The sequence below is a fragment of the Cyprinodon variegatus genome, unplaced genomic scaffold (genome assembly GCF_000732505.1).
Source record: "Cyprinodon variegatus isolate N-32 unplaced genomic scaffold, C_variegatus-1.0 Scaffold680, whole genome shotgun sequence".
Taxonomy (NCBI): Eukaryota; Metazoa; Chordata; class Actinopteri; order Cyprinodontiformes; family Cyprinodontidae; genus Cyprinodon; species Cyprinodon variegatus.
In genome coordinates, this window is record NW_015151133.1 from 370,908 (window position 1) to 387,014 (window position 16,107).

At 42.1% G+C, this 16,107-nt stretch overlaps 2 protein-coding genes across 3 annotated transcripts in view; one reads left to right on the forward strand and one right to left on the reverse strand.

Moving 5' to 3' along the window:
• Positions 1-7,590, forward strand: part of LOC107097245 (tetraspanin-1-like) — a 13,373-nt gene extending 5,783 nt beyond the window's left edge. The window contains exons 5-8 of the mRNA XM_015394319.1: positions 3,499-3,597; positions 4,130-4,270; positions 4,457-4,540; positions 7,051-7,590. Coding sequence (XP_015249805.1) covers positions 3,499-3,597; positions 4,130-4,270; positions 4,457-4,540; positions 7,051-7,110 — 384 coding nt within the window. The 3' untranslated portion in view covers positions 7,111-7,590. The remainder of the gene's footprint in view (positions 1-3,498; positions 3,598-4,129; positions 4,271-4,456; positions 4,541-7,050) is intronic.
• A 323-nt stretch (positions 7,591-7,913) lies between these two features.
• pomgnt1 (protein O-linked mannose N-acetylglucosaminyltransferase 1 (beta 1,2-)) overlaps positions 7,914-16,107 on the reverse strand; it is a 16,077-nt gene continuing 7,883 nt past the window's right edge. The window contains exons 10-21 of one of the 2 annotated variants that reach the window (XM_015394318.1): positions 15,055-15,130; positions 14,677-14,760; positions 14,559-14,600; positions 14,425-14,483; positions 13,286-13,358; positions 12,508-12,636; positions 12,075-12,200; positions 11,168-11,232; positions 11,046-11,090; positions 10,816-10,951; positions 10,631-10,740; positions 7,914-9,296 (exon numbers count right to left, since the gene is read on the reverse strand). In XM_015394318.1, the coding sequence (XP_015249804.1) occupies positions 9,215-9,296; positions 10,631-10,740; positions 10,816-10,951; positions 11,046-11,090; positions 11,168-11,232; positions 12,075-12,200; positions 12,508-12,636; positions 13,286-13,358; positions 14,425-14,483; positions 14,559-14,600; positions 14,677-14,760; positions 15,055-15,130 (1,027 nt within the window). In that variant the 3' untranslated portion in view covers positions 7,914-9,214. The remainder of the gene's footprint in view (positions 9,297-10,630; positions 10,741-10,815; positions 10,952-11,045; positions 11,091-11,167; positions 11,233-12,074; positions 12,201-12,507; positions 12,637-13,285; positions 13,359-14,424; positions 14,484-14,558; positions 14,601-14,676; positions 14,761-15,054; positions 15,131-16,107) is intronic. The other variant, XM_015394317.1, reaches the window with a different exon arrangement.

The following is a 16,107-nucleotide window of genomic DNA, read 5'->3' on the forward strand; positions in this document are numbered from 1 at the left end:
CGACAGTGGAGAGGAAAAACTCCCTTTTAACAGGAAGAAACCTCCAGCAGAACCAGGCTCAGTGTGAGCGGCCATCTGCTGAGTCTGACTGGGATTCAATGAGACAGAAGCAGAGATACAAAAAGCAGCTGTAAAAGGCGGCTCGGTCCAGGAAACACACAGCCAGGCAGACGAGCTCTGAGCCAGCTCCCATATCAGAAGATGAAGAGAGCACATCCAGTTAGTCACAGTCAGAGAAACAGGACTACAATGGGAAACAGGCCGATCTCCAACATCTATAATCAAAGGTGTTGATGGCAGCAGCACAGCTGATATTTTTCTCCAGGATGGCGTCACAGCCAAACAGGAACAGACGAGGCAAAGCTGCTATGAGAAAAAGCAGAGAGAGCATAATTCACAGATTCAGCAGAGTGGGAGAATAGAGATAGAATGAAGCACAATGATAAAATGGGGGTCCCTATGTCCTCCAGAAGTCTAAGCCTATAGAAGCATAACTATAGAAATAGCTCAAGATAACCTGAGCCACTCTAACTATAAGCTTTATCAAAAAGGAAAGTTTAAACCCACCTTAAAACTAGACAGGGTGTCTGGCTCACGGACTAAAACTGGTAGTTGGTTTTACAGGAGAGGAGCCTGATAACTAAAAAATCTGCCTCCCATTCTATTTTTAGAAAGTCTAGGAACCACTAGTAAACCTGCACATACATTTGGCAGTTTACCGTATAAACTGTGGATTTTTGCCCCGCAACTGAAATGCGTTTTGGTTTGATGTGACATATGATCTCAGGTAGATGCATCATATTTCCCATCACATATGTTTAAATTGGTCATAAAAATAAAGGGCTAGTCTTCAGTTCAGAGATAAACTTGGTCTAAAAGCTTGTTAGAGATGAATATTAGGCTATGAATCTAACCGGTTGTAAACATGTTTCTATGATCCGAAAATGAACTTTCACAATTGCTGCAAAAGAAAAACTCAGAATGATGTTTTTGGTTCATTAATGACTAGATTCTTCCTCTAACATCAAGAAGCAGCTCAGTGAGGCGTTGCTGTTTGAAGGCCGTCCTTCATGATGTCCTTCATGTTTAAGGTGTTTCCCTGACTGGACACATATGAAACAAATGAACACTATAGAAGCAGGACTGTGCAGAACCGGCCCGCCTGCTGAGGAAGTGATTAGGCCATTAGACCCGCTGCGTTGGAGCAAGAAACCATCTCCAACCTGCAGGACCTCAGACCTTCAGGACTGATGCTGGACACCCCGCTGTGAAGCATCCATAATTAATAAAGGAGGAAGATGACTGCAGCCTTTGTTCTGGACACGCTCCGACTTGGTGCGCGTGTTCACATGTGCAGCAGTGCCAGTTTGTGCATTCGTGTGCACATGTTCACCAGGAAGGGAGCTGCGTAGAGGAGAATGACAGTGATGAATTAGCTGTCTGCTAATAATCCACTCTGAACTCAGGAGCTCTCAGCCTCTTGGGGGACACTTCTTAATTGTGGCACATATCCCATGATCCCCTGGGGAGTCTCCTTCTGCACCCTCTAACATGCAAATCCAATCCACCTACACGTACTGTAGTCCTCCATGTCTGTGGGACTCAACACAGTGGGATTATTAATCAAATCAGGAGAAACGGAGGAAGGAGAGAGAAGAAATGGAGCGACTCTGAACGTGGTCAGCTTTGGATAAACATGAAAATGTCCTGAGCGAAGCCTCACAAGCATCAATATATATGGAAATGTCCCTCAGTTTAGCGCCGTAAAAAAAGGAGGAAAACGTCTCTCCTGGATTTGATTTATTTCCATTTTTCCCGTTTATTTCCCAGATGCTTTGTGCGGCAGAAGATTTATTTAATCTGTGATGAATGGGCGACTCCCACAGATATCCTTAAATCAGCTTCATCCTGCAGAGTTTCAGGCAGTTCTGACACTTTAAGCTCCACAGTGATTTTTTTGTTTATTACTCCCCACAAAAAGATATTTATACATACAACGTTCTTATCTAATGGCAAAAAAGGATATACAGGAAGAATTTTTTAACTTTGTTTCTAATCAGAGCTGGAGAATATAGACAAGTAAAAAGTGACAGAGGCTGTCAACCATAAATGGTCCGATTTGGAGATGTATGATGGGGATGTAAGTGACAAGGACTGGAGGGCATCAGGAGTGGGAGGACATCATCATTAGGCAGCAACCTAAGCACCCAGCAGTCCCAGCTGCTGTGGATTGACTTACTGGAGAACAGGATGGTACAGCTGAGTAAATTTAATCTATGTGGTTTATATCTGGGCCTGGGGGAGGCTTCGGTATGTCCTGGGCCAGATTCAACAGCGTGTGCCGTTACGCATGATCACTGCGATCTGGTCACATTTCCAACACTCCTCCAGCTCCACACTTGGCTTCTGCCTGGAAAAAAGATTTATAATGAAGACCTTTAACAAGGAAAAAACAGGATGAATTCATGTAGTCTGAGCAGAGAAAATAAAACATGTGAGCATTCATTTCTGACTGATATATGGGCTATAGACTGGAACTGAAGAAGGGTGACACACGCGCATAGCTGATCAAAACAGCACTTATCAGTCTGCAATTCCCTGAGGAGGAATTGGCTAAATAAGGCCGTATGACGTGATGTTCGGTGGAGAGGTACGTCATTACATGCATTAGTGGACATATGTTCTTGAAGTAGCTGAGAAAACCAGGAAAGGCTCAAGTTACCAGGTTTTGTCTGAAGGTTTATGATGGATCTAGAATGAGCGCAAACATCTGAGCAGAAGACGGAGCTTTGCACTGATCCTGAAGTAACCATTGCTGGAGATCAAAGTCGAAAACCAGACGGCCACTCAAAACTGTGTTGAAATTCCTATTTCCTGCTTTTTAAACCTTTCATAGTCTACTACAGGAAAACATATGATAGAATGATGCCTTTATAAAAATAGGTATTAATTTATTATGAAATAGTTGGTTTCTCCCAACCTTTGCATTGAAATTTAATCCTCCTCTCCCTCTCTGAATCCTGCTCATCTCATGACCCTGTTGTATCATAACACTATTGATGGCTGAACTCAGAGACCTCTACAGGCCAAAGGACAGTTATTGCAGTTTAGCTGCCCAGTCTTAACTTTGAGTCATCATCATCACCAATCCCCCTTAATGTTCAGAGGTGAATTATTTTTTACCGAACCAAAAGGTAGCTGCTTCATGGACGTGGCCTTTTTATGTAGATATTCTCCAACCAAAGATCAATGATCTGTGTCAAGAATTAGTAAAAAGGATTAGTTCAGGGTTCATCCACAGATCTTATCTTATTATCTGGTCTGTTTTCTTGGGGTATATATCTAACTCAGTCACCAGTTAAAAAAACAATGTCAGAGAACCACCAAGGCTGTTTGTTTTCTGTTTCATTAAACTCAGGAGACTCTAGCTCTAACAAACTTCATGTTTCCTGTTTGCATCGGACTCAAACTTTAAATCTGAGTGTTTTTGTTTTCTAGGCTAAAGAAATCTTCCATGAGTGGGCCATTCCTGCCTTACAGAACGATTACGGCATTGATCCGATGGTCACTGAGATCTGGAACGCCACCATGATAGAGGTTTGTGGAAGCTGAACCCAGTGATACTCTCTCTGAACTAAACTAAACTAAACTAAACTAAACTAAACTAAACTAAACTAAACTAAACTAAACTAAACTAAACTAAACTGAACTCTTTGAAGATAGTTTTTAATTTTGTTCAGACTTTGGTAACTTTTGACTTGTCAGTCTAGAAGCCCACTGCTTAATCTGTCCAGTCACGGTCTTTCATGGTATGAAGTGGATTTAAGAAAAAAGGCTCAACACAGATGCAAGGGAGGGCTGCATGGAAATGTTTGAATGTTGTCCCCTGGCATGCATGGGTTCTCTCTGGGTACTCCAGCTTCCTCCCACAGTCCAGAAAACATGACTAAAGTAGCATCTCTAAAATTGTCCTCATGTGAGTGTGTGTGTGTGCATGGTTGTGTCTTTGTGTCTCTCTGTGTTGCCCCGCGACTGACTTGCGACCTGTCCAGGGTGTTTCAGTCTTGTCTATGCAGCGGATGATGAGCAGGGCTGATTAGTGTTGTTTTTTTTACTTGTTTCCATCCAGTTGAAATGCTGTGGTTATTCAAACTTCACTGACTTTATGGGCTCAGAGTTTGAGGAGCAGAGCGGAAACGTGCTTCCTGCCACCTGCTGCATCAACAGCGACCCCTGCAGCCCAACTGAGGCGGCGCGCCTACCTGTGCAGGTAGACTCACACCGCTCTGATAATCATACCTTAGATTGTTTTCACCATTACAGTAGGTTGATTAATTTAAACATGAATATATTTTTGCTTTTATCAAAAGCAAGCATTTGATGTCAAGTCAATCAGAGTTTTATGGGCCAGGTTTTTTTTCTTTTAAAGCAGATTCATGTCAGCTTCTTCTTTCAGGGCTGCTTTGATCACATCGTGGAAACCCTGAGAGAAGAAAGCAACATTGTGGGAGGCATCGCAGCTGGAGTCGGGCTGTTAGAGGTAAAAACGAGAACTGGCATTTTTGCCAGAACTTTCTTAAACTAAGGTCACTTTGTCTGTTTGAGGTCGACAGCATTTAGATAGAGAATTAATAACAATATACCAAAGAGCTTTACAAGCAACCTAGCCAACCAGACACCTTTTAAACAAATTACCGTAGAATAATAACATTGACCTAATAACTTAAAATAAAACACAAAAGCCAAAGAAAAGAGATGAGTCTTTAAAAAATATTTTAGATCTTTGAGAGCTGCTTGAGCCGTGTTGAAAGGAGGTGGAGAAGGTATAGCAGAACGTAGAACCTCCTTATAAGCGTCTCTAATGGAAAGGCCTGAAAATTAAAGGTCCTGAACTGAAGCGCCCTCAGTTGGTTCCACATGGCAAGGACCCAAATCTTTAGTCTTCTGGGACCGTTTAGAATGTCCTGCCCAGGATCTACTGAGGTCTAAAGCTGTGTTTAAAGTCTGTCAATCAATGGACTCTAGGTATGTGTGGAAGGACTTCAAAGGGAGACACCTGCTCAGCTGACACCAAAGCACAGCAAAGCCCACAGAGGAAGATGATTGGTGGATGAAACTCCTTTTGATTATGACCTCATAAGGATGATGAGTGGAATGTAGGGACAGCAGGAAATTAGGAGCTTGATTCTTTGGCTCAGCTGCTCTTGCTGAGATGTTTTCTGAAGCATGTAAGGGCTCAGAACAAAAGGATGATTTCTGTCCATTTAACGGCTGCATACATGGAGATCCAGTCCATCTGTTCACCCTGCCTCTCCTTAAAGGATATCTGATGGTCTCCGGCTGGAAAGGAGACTCCATACTGTCCCAGAACGATCCTGGATACTTCGAGTCACTCTGACCTGAAAGCTTCCTACAAGAAGCGATGAAGGTCTGTTTGAAGAAGTCAATCAAACATTGTCTGCCAAAAGGAACAAAGATCTTTAGTTTCCCAAACATGGAGACAAGGGGCAGGAGAAGCCTGAACTCCACAGCTTTTCAGTGAACAACTAGCTTACAACAGTGAAATGAACATTACCATTTATAAAGTGCAGCAGTGATCAAAATGCAAACAGTGTAGGAGAAAGGGAAAACTGGTTTAAAGTCACTGTGCAAAAGGCATTAGTATGCAAAGTTTCAATGCAGGGAAAATAAATATATATGGTGCAAAATGCAGTAGATCGTTTAGTTGAATTCTATTCAAAGGGATTATTAAATATGATTAAATATGATGTTTACAAGTGTGATGCAGAGTCTTGATTAGTTTCAACAGTTCAACAGTCTGATGGCAGTTGCAGAACCTGCTGGTCCTGCAGCCAATACTGCAAAGCCTCTTCCCAGAAGGCTGCAGGGAGAACATTCCTGTGACCTCAGGAAATGAGGTCACAGGAAATGACCTAAAGTTCTAGATAAAAGACAAGGTTCTTGCTTCAGTGAGCAAAGAGTCTTTGATAGATCTTCTGCTTCACCTCCTACAGAACACCCCCAGGAACGGGCTGCTGAGCTTTCTCTACATCTACAGAACAAATGTGGGCTAAACCCAGAAATCTGCTCTGTAGCTCTGAGGGTAAAGATCCACCACAGTGTGGGTCCCTGATAGATGGATTCCACTCTGGGATTCCTTTTTAAGAAATCAGCGCCGATTAGGTTCTAACAGTTTATCATTGAAGGAATCATGAGAAGAGAAAACCATCTTGGAAGATCTGTGCAATAAACATGTCTGTTAAACGAAAACAACTTCCAAGAGTTTTTGCAGATGTTCTCCCCCACTGGCTACAAGATGAAATGACACCAGTGTTGTGCACATGCAAGGGAGAAGAGGAGCATTCAGCTTTTCTCATTTTTGTCAAAATCTAAGATTTAAGCCACAGCATCTTAGCGTTTTAGCAGAAAGAGATCCAGCTGAGGGTGGCTTTTCATGACCAAAGCAGATTTAAGCTCCATTCATTTGTTAAAAGCTTCACCTTTGCCCTAATGTCAATAGCATTGTCTCTATAAAGAGCCCTGAGATGATGCTATAAAATTAAGTTGAATTTTATCTTATTCTGTAACTGATCTGACTCCAGTTTGGCAATTTTCATCCCAGTAGACAAAAGTCAATTCTCTTTACACTTGCATTGAGTCTGTTATGGGGTTTGAGCAACAGGTGTGGCTGGGCTGTTATGATCCATCTTCAGAAAGTCGCTGCTGTTCTCTCACTAATGCATCAATGGTGGCTGAGACTCAACACAGCAACCAGGTGCACAAGAGCGGCTCTGCAGAGAAAAGACAAAAACTCATTTTATGGTAATTCTAAGTAAACACATGGATGAAATAAAAAAATTCTACATTAAAAATTTCCTTTAAGAAGTTAAATGAGAGTTTTAAAACTTTCTTCTGTTTGGCAGATTGTTTTTTAGTTTTGGTTGAAACCAAAATAAAATGCTGAAACTTTACATGAATTCTTTAAATATCTAGTTTTTTTTTTTTTTTACATTTTCCTTTCAACATCTCCATTCCTCTCCTGCTCCTCAGATCGCTGCCATGAGCATCGCCATGTATCTCTTCTCACGCCAGGATGAAAAAGTCAGCTGAAGTTACTTCTCCCAACCTGGGAAATCCTGCTGCTCTTCTTAAATGCACCTCAGAGAAAAGTGACGCTGTTTAAGGTTCACTTAATTTAGATTTAGCTCAGAGAGAAAACCTTTAAGAATATCTATGTACGATGAATGCATTTCAATAAAACACCTAATTCATTAATTGTTTGTTTTAATGACACATTACTGAGGTGTTTCTAATCATTTCAGGTCATTCAGGCAGGTTTTGATTATGAAACAGAAGAAAATTTGGCCTCCTGGATGAAACAGAAGGAAAGGAAATAGCTTTGGTAGATGAGAGGAAAGAATGTGTGACACATGGATAGACTTTAACACAGCAGAGCTTCATCATCCTGAGGGATCAGAGCTGCTGCTGAAGGTCAAAGCTGAAGGACAGGAAGCCAGATGAACCCAGGAACCACAGAACCACAGGTTTACATCCCAACCATCCAACGCTCACATTTCCTTTATCTGGTTTTCCAGACGGACGCTCCTGAGGGAAATCAGGAGGCGGCGCAGAAATCTGAGCTGCTGGTTTTTTTCTGCTAATAATATTAAGCCCTAATGAACCAACCGGGTTAATTATTGAAACAATGAAGAAAAAAAAATGAATAAAAAGCAGTTAAAAAACCTTTATTCAGTCAGAAAAAAAAAAATTCAGTCTAAAATGTTCATTACTTAACAGCAAACTAAAACAAAAACGGAGAAGTCAGACGGCAAATGGGCCGACTCAAAACCCAGAACCTGAAACACTGCGGTTCTGATTAGATTCAAATTCAGCCCAAAATGAAAACTTTAACACTGAGTGACTGATGCTCGTTTATAAGAAGACATCTTAAACAGACCCTGATGAGCTAACCACTGCAGGTTCTGATCAGAACCGCTCAGAACCGTTTCATTACATCCATTCAGGGAAGAAAATGCTCTACAATCTGCTCTACAAATACAAACTAATCTATGCCTCGTACTGAATGCATCTCTGCTGCAGAATCAGATACAGAAACTGAAGCACCTAAAGTCCTGATCCAGGATATTTTTTGTATCTGAAACCACAGAGAGCTGAACAGAATTCAGACTAATCCAGAAATATCTCAGCAGGCAGAGAGAAAATGGTGTTTGGCTGTATTTTGTCCTCCTGCAGATGCAGCACTGAGGAGAGCGAGATAACTCATATCCAGAGTGACCAACAGAGGGGAGATCGGTTCTGGATTTAAGAAGCCACTATTACAAACTCGCCTATTAGGAGATTTTCTGGAAAAACATCCCCCAGCTGATGCCAAAACAGGCTAAACCATCAACAGCACAGATCTGAGCTTCTGAATCTGCAGAGCTGAAAACATGGAGCTTTAAGGAGCCACCAATGAGTAACATTATGCAAATCTGGTAAATAAAAGGTCCAGTTAAGGTTTTAGTAGAACATTAACAGATTAGTGTCACCGTTTGGATCAAGTTTCTGAGCTTCAGAAGATGTTCTGATCCATTAATAACAATAAAAATCTCCAATCAGGACTTTAGGATAAATCTAAAAGGTTTAAATGATTAAAATGTTTCCTAGTTTTATCGTTTAAAAACTTCAGACTCATTCATTCTGTGGTTCCTTCCCACAATCTGCAGCATCAGGTTTGGTTCAGTAGAGAAAAAGAGGCGCCGTCGCCTCATGAGCAGCAGTTAGACTAAATGGGAAGTTCAGTAGTGTTTCTCCACCAGGATCCAGTTTCTAAGCGAATCACAGGCGGGTCAGAACAAACTGGCCGTGTTCCAGTACCGTTGGATTTTATCCCCTTCTTGTTTGAAATGTTAGACCCTAAAAACATGTTCAGACCATGAAAAGTAAATGGAGTTAAAAAGTGAAGGGAAAAATAAAACCTCAGGCTGGGTGGAATAAATAGGTAACATGGAACTCGTTTGGGTTCTGCTCCAGAACGTCCCAGTTCAAACTGGGTTTAGTGTCATTGTTCTGCTTTCGGCTGTCAGTCAGACTCCGTTCTGGGATCCGGAGGCTCCCGGCAGGAATCCTGCTGTTTCAGTTTATAACTGACGGAGTTCTGCTGTGTTCATCGCACCGCCGGTCCGCTGCAGGGCGGCTGATTGGATTCCCGGTTCTACATCTGCTCCACCGGTGCCCCCTCCTCTTTGGGTGGAGGCTCTAAGTGGATCGGCGTGACAGCAGCCGGTTTCTTCACACTGCCCAAGAGAAACAAGAAAATTGGATTAAACAGATTTAGCAGCGGTGGTTTTGGTTCTGGCGCATAGAACATGTAGATCAGGATCTAACAGAACCAGTTTTATGCAGACATCCTACATGTCAAATATTGATGATCATCATTGGAATCTTGCTTTCTACCTCTGACCCATGCATGGGTCCAGTCCTTTACAGTAGAGTCCTACCAGCTGCAGCCCCATTAAGGGCAACGAACCAGCTAAGAACAGCGTGTCGCTGCTCTCACCAAACCTCCGTAGATATTTTAACTCTGTGGATCAAAATAAACTGAATGAAATTCCTCAAAGGAAACTCTGTATGTTTGAACATTCTTCCTCCATCAGAACACAGCCAGTGGAATCAGAGGTCATCTGCTTCACTATCCTTCCATCGGCCACAGGTGTCCCTCAGGGATCAGCTCTGGAGCCTTCCTTATTCTCCTCTACACTTATGCAGACGATACTGTGATGGACTTTTGACAAAAAAAATAATTTAATCTTTCACCTCCAGTATTGGTTGGGAAAATTTTAGGATTAATTTTCCTTTTCTTTTGTTCTGTGTATTAAAAATAATGTTAATAAATAAATAGAAAAAACATTTTTTCCACATAAATCGGAAAATATCTGAACCAGCATATTTCACTCTAAGGTTTCAGTCCTCAGCAAAGATGTGATCCTATAAACAGCATCATTTGTAGAACAGCAATTTAAATCTTTAAAAGCCTTTGTAGAAATTTTTATCTGAATTACACCCAGGGTTCCAAATTTGGGTTATTTTCTCCTGTTCATAAAAATGATTTCAAAACATCTTTTAAAATTCATCTAAAATCTAAGCACCTTCCTGCAGACTTCAAACAAGCAGGAGGAAGATTGTTCATTGATGAAGACTCTGGCTGTTAGTGAGTCAAACACAAGGAAATGACTCCTTGGAGACCAGAGGGGAAGGTTGGAAGCTGTAACTAACGCTGCTACTGACACCTCATCAGGACCGTTTCTGGTATAAATCCTCCACCGATGGAAGTTCAACAGACCTGAGGAAAAAAATCCAAGCAGAAAAGAACTGCAGGGAATGCCAGGATACAGATCCAGGATAAAATATACAGAAACTTTCACCATCAAACACCTCTGTATAATCCCTGAGCGGTCTGGAAAAAAATGATTCATATATGCTGCTATGGAAAAAGTCAATCAGAAGGGAACACTTTTAATAAAATTGGTACCAGCAGACTGGTGATCAAACAAAGGAGCTTTGAACAGTTTTTCCTTTCCTGATGTTGCAGGAATGGGAACTTTTTCATCTCCAGCCAAGCGTTACTTACGAGTATGGAGAGATTGGCACGGCAACAACCAGGATGTGGTTCCTTTTCCTGAAGAGCCTCCAGAGTCCTTGGTGATATCCTCGGACATCCAGGTCCCAGACATGTAGGCACTGCCGGACAAAAAGGATAGGTCGCCTTGCTCACCAGGAAAATTACCAAAACCTAGATGATGGTGTGGAGTTTACCTTGGCCAGCTCTGTCCAGGTGGACGTGTCCAGCTCAGACTCCATCTTTATGAACATGACGTAGGTCTTCCCCTCTGTGTCTGGAACAAACGAGTCCTCACAGGGATTCTTGGAGTGGTCGAGCAGCTCTGCCTCTCTGGATCAGGAATAAACACACCGCAAATGCCACAGCATTGCTTTTAAAAGCCATCCAACCCAACTTAGCTCCGCGGTTCTGCAGAGATGCTCACCTCAGCAGCTTCTGGATCTCCACCTCATACGCGTCCTTCCTCAAACTGTGAAGCAGAGAAACAGGAAAAAGGTCAGCGTTACGGCAGAGTTATGAAACACGGCATCCAGCTGCTGGGCGCACCTCTCCACGTTCCTCAGCTGCACGTTGGGAATCGTGTTGAACTTGTGCTTCTTGAAATACACTTCCTGCCAGCAGAAGAAGAAAACCAGAGGTTTGCTGTTAAATCAGGATCATAGTTTTGGTTGAGAGTTGGATAAAAATTTGTCTGGAACAAGTTTCTCATACGATCATTTTTTTTTATCCTATTAAATTATAAAATATTTTCATGTCTAAGTTTAATATGTATGTGACTTATTGGTTCATAATAAAAAAGTCAGTAAAATAACCTGATAAAGCAATTTATTTTCATTTAACATTCTGCACTACAGGGTAACTGGAGAAGCACAAAACATCAGCATTAATATCAGTAAAACTTGGTCGATCTAAACAACCAATATTTCATTTTTTGTTTTTGCTGGTTCTGTTTCGGGGGGGTAATTGATGGGTTATATGATGATGATGATTGCGATGCAGATTAATATTGTAGGTAAGAGCCAGAGAGCAGAGAGCCAGAGTCAGCATTGTGGCTGATTTGGTCTAAAGGCTATAAAAACATATAATGACATCGGAAAATATCACTTATCAGCCATAACTGCAGTATTAATGTCGTATATTTTCATATAGGTGTTTCCCTAAAAATAAGTTAAAAGTATGAATGATCTGGATTTTTTTTCATATCAATATCATATTAGAAATAAAACCTTTGTATCAGGATTCCTCTACTTAAAGTAATTACCGGTAAGTGATTATTAATCATAACTTAAATTCGACCTGAGGCTGTGTTTGTTTCATTGTCATTAAGGGATTTATTCGGGCTTATCTACCTGCGTTCAGAGGATCAGTAACAATATGGGGACCAGTCCTGATACATGGATAGACAAAACAAAGTGTGTCTGTGTGTGAGAGTTAACAATCCTGGATGTCTCACATGGAAATATCCGTTCATGTTGAGGCCGATGATGCCGAAGTGGTAGGAGCGCGACACGTCGGGAATGATGCACTCCCGGCCTTTCCTCTGCTCCGGCATTCTCATCCACATGTCCCAATCCCAGAGCTGCAGCAGCAGAGACACCACACGTTTAAAAATGTGCAGAAAAATAACGTTCATTTTAATCAAACCTGGCTAAATATTTCCTTTATCAACTATTTTATAAGTTTTATTTAATCTCAGCAGACTTCTTGAAACAGTTTCTCTGAGATTTGAAAGAAAATCGCTGGATTTGTTTGGATAATATATCTGAGTTTTAAATATTACTCATCTAGTTTATAGATTTGAATGAAATTCATAAAAATCAACTAAATATCTTAAAGTCATTTGATCGCTTTTTTTTTTTTTTTTTCAATGTTGCTGAGTCACAGACCTTCTCAGGGGTCGGCCATTTTGGCTCCAGCTCATCCTTGTAGATGCTCTTCTTCAGTACCCAGCCCAGACCGGGCATGCTCTCCACCCTGTAGAGGAGGGCCGGGTCCTCAGCAGTGTGCTCATAGCCCTGCTCACAGACAGACAAACCGGATCTGATTATTTGATCCGTCACTTTCTGCAGCTGCAATCATCTGATTTTTACCTCCCCCAAAGAGGTCATGTTTTTAGTTTTTGAGCTCGAGTTTGTGCATTTACTTGTCCGTCTATCTGTCTGCCTGTTTACAGGATAACTTGAAAAGTTATGAAATTTCTACCAAAGGTGTACCCCAGTCCAAAGAACAATCTATTACATTTCAGGGATGACCCACATCACAGGCCAGGATTCTTTATCATTTGGCAGAACAAGCAGTTCCCCCTTATACCAGAGGGTGGCAGCAGTGACAGCTTCAGCATCGGACTCAAAAAAGGCTAGTATCATTATACTGAAGACAAAAACACAGGAAAGGTGAACCAAGCCTGGCTTAAAATCTCGACCTGCTGATCAAATAAGAAAGCAGAGCGAATGAAGAAGGTGAGAACAGAACAAACACCAGAGGCTGCAGGCAAACTCTGAGCCTTATATAGAAACTTATGAAAGGATTTTAGGGAAATTGTTCTAGTTTCACATAATAGAAATACTGAACATGTGGTTCTGCCTGTTTCCAGAATCTGACGGGACATCTGTCGGTTCGGACTTCATATGCAGTCAGAACATGCGCTCAGGGGTCAGGACTGACCTGATCGTTCCAGGCTGAGATGCAGTACAGGCTGTCGTCTTGATCCAACAGGTGGATGGTCTGACTCAGGAAGCTGTGGGGAGAAGGACACGGGTTAGACATGGTGAACAGGGAGCATGCAGGGAAAGCTGGAATATTCCCATTGTGTCTGTCTGTTTGACCTGCAGGACAGAAAGGTAGGAGGACTGACCCACATAAAGCAGAACAGGAGTCAGACCTTTGTAGAACCTCCATGGCTGCAGGTCTTTAGGTGTTTGTCTCCAATAGCTCTGAACATCTGCAGTCTGAGGGTTTGTTTGTGGCTGTTCTGGTTAGATGTTCATGATGGTTCTCCTACTGGAAGGTGAACCTTCACCCAATTCTCAACTGTTACACAGCCTCTAATAGATTTTTTTCCAGGATTTACCTCCATCCTCTCATCCACTCTACTCTGTTTTAGGTATTCTGATGCTTGCAGACCAAAGTTTATTTGTATTTTCTATTCAACTTCTAAAGCTTTCTGCAATCCGGAATCATGCGGTGATAGATGTTCTGTATACCTGAGCTGTGCATCTCTTCAGCTCCTCCATAGTCACCATGGAACTCTGGGCAGCTTCTCTGATAGATACTATTCTCTCAATCCTGATGGACCTCCATGTCCAGGTGGGTCTGCAAGTGGTCCATCCTCCCTCCATGTTTAGATGATGGACTTATCAGAAATCTGGAAGATGCTCTAGAGCATCCGACTAAAACAGAACCTCCTCCCGGACCGCTCGGCTGGATTCCTTTGTCTTCATGATGTTAGAAGTTTGATTACTTCTGCACAGATTAACTAAAGAATGGAAAGTTCTGGTTCCTGAGAAGCTGAATAGCAATCATGCAGCAGGAGAAGATGGATGTGAGGCACCTCGGTCCTCCTGAGGTCCGTTCTTTGTTTAGAAGCAGCAGCTTTTTCTGCCACAAAGAGTTTAACAAAGAGGCTGGAGAGCCGAGCTGGAACAAGGCTGAGGAAGTGCTGCCACCTGGTGGACGCTGCAAAACGATGCTTATCTAAGAAACAAGTTCTACTGTCTTTCAAGGAGTCGCATTCCCTGAACAGAACTGTAGGAGTGCGTGGGTAACTCCACACCTTCTGCTTCCATGAAGCAGTTAGGACCCACCTGAAGAAGTCCACAGAGATGTCCAGGTCCTCCTCCAGAACGATAGCAAAACCTGCATCCTGTTCAACAACAAAAGGTTCTGTCAGCAGACTGGACCGCAGCACAACCGCCCACATGATGATGCAGAGACTTACGGGGTGAAGGTTGAAGGTGGCCGTCAGACTCGCCTTGTAGTGCTGAAACCAACAGAGGACAGGTTGTTAGAGAATCAGAACCAGCACCGGCTGCCTGGACCTGGGAGTTCTGGCTTACCTGGGACACACGGGCGTTCTTGATGCTGATGGGCGTGTGCTGAATGCCTTTTAGCCCGAACAGCTCCACCACGTCCATCGGCTCCTGAACCGGACACATAGAAAGAACTTTGGGTTTAATGTGTCGACAGGATGTCAGACCTAAAGACCGAGCAGACAGTCTGCTCTCAATTTCTAATCTGTCATTTCTGACAGAAGCTGTCCTCCTTCTAAGTAGCTTATTGTTAGCATTGATATTAGCTGCGTTGTTCTATCCTCATTTAAGAGTCACTTTGGATAAAAGTGCCCTGAAATTACAGTCGGATAAATATCTAAAACTTTCTCCACAGGTCTATTCTTTGACTGACGCCTCGTTTAGCTCATGTGTAAGTATTGGTACCTCGTAGTATCCATCAATGAAGACAGTGATCATCTGCGGGTTGACGCCATGAGCTGAGAGGAGCGAGCGCAGCATCCTAACAAACAGATGACAGGAGGGTTCAGTGCAGAAACATTTAAAGAGGAATAAAACAGCTTCTCCTTCTCCTCAGGTTGATCAACAGAAACATCGGAAGCAAAGGTCTGATTTCCTCTTCCAAACAGCTGGAATGGATATAAATGAACCTCTGAGAGAGTTTTAGATGTTTGGTCCTAAAGGTGCGGATCAGATGTAGGAAGGATCAGGAGGATATGATGGACGTCTAGGTATCAGAGGAGTGATGGAGTGATTCTGTTTGAAGTGGAATGTTTGGGAGTTCATAACAAAAACAGACTAATGAGATCAGGATGATGTGAATCTGGTCCTTCAGAGGAATTAGAGTTCTAGTCAGATCACCGGAAAGAACCGGACCTTCCCAACTGGACAGAACCGGACCTTTTTCAGGGTTCCTACAGCATAAGGAAAGTTAAATTCAAGACTTTTTAAGACTTTTTAATGCCACTTGAAATATAATTTAAGACCAAATTCACAAGAAACACAAGAAAAACCCGCTTGCGACAACCCAAAGGTTTATTTTTACATAAACCACTGCACTAATGTTTCAAATTTTGAAAAGCTTCCAATACAGGAAGAAAGCTAAAAACACAAAATGTTCATGTTGCTGCGGTCTGCAGTCTGGACGTTAGATGTCGCTGAAAATTACACACTGTAGCTTTAACTGAATTCACAAACTTTGTTTTAGAAGGGAACAAAACAAATCAGTTTTAAAGCCACAACATAACCAGTTTTTTTTGCAGCTATTTTTCTTTGTATCGTTTTCTTAGTATGTTTGATTTGGTGATAAGTGGAGGCGTTGCAGAGACAAGGGTGGAACAAAACTGAGAAATACCGGCTGTTTCTCTGTAACTCGATTTTGATGCTTTGTGTTTCGTGCTTCGCATGTGCGACTACACTGCCTTAATTCCCATCGTTCCGAGCTGATGACTTCTTGCTGATGACTTCTTGCACAAAATA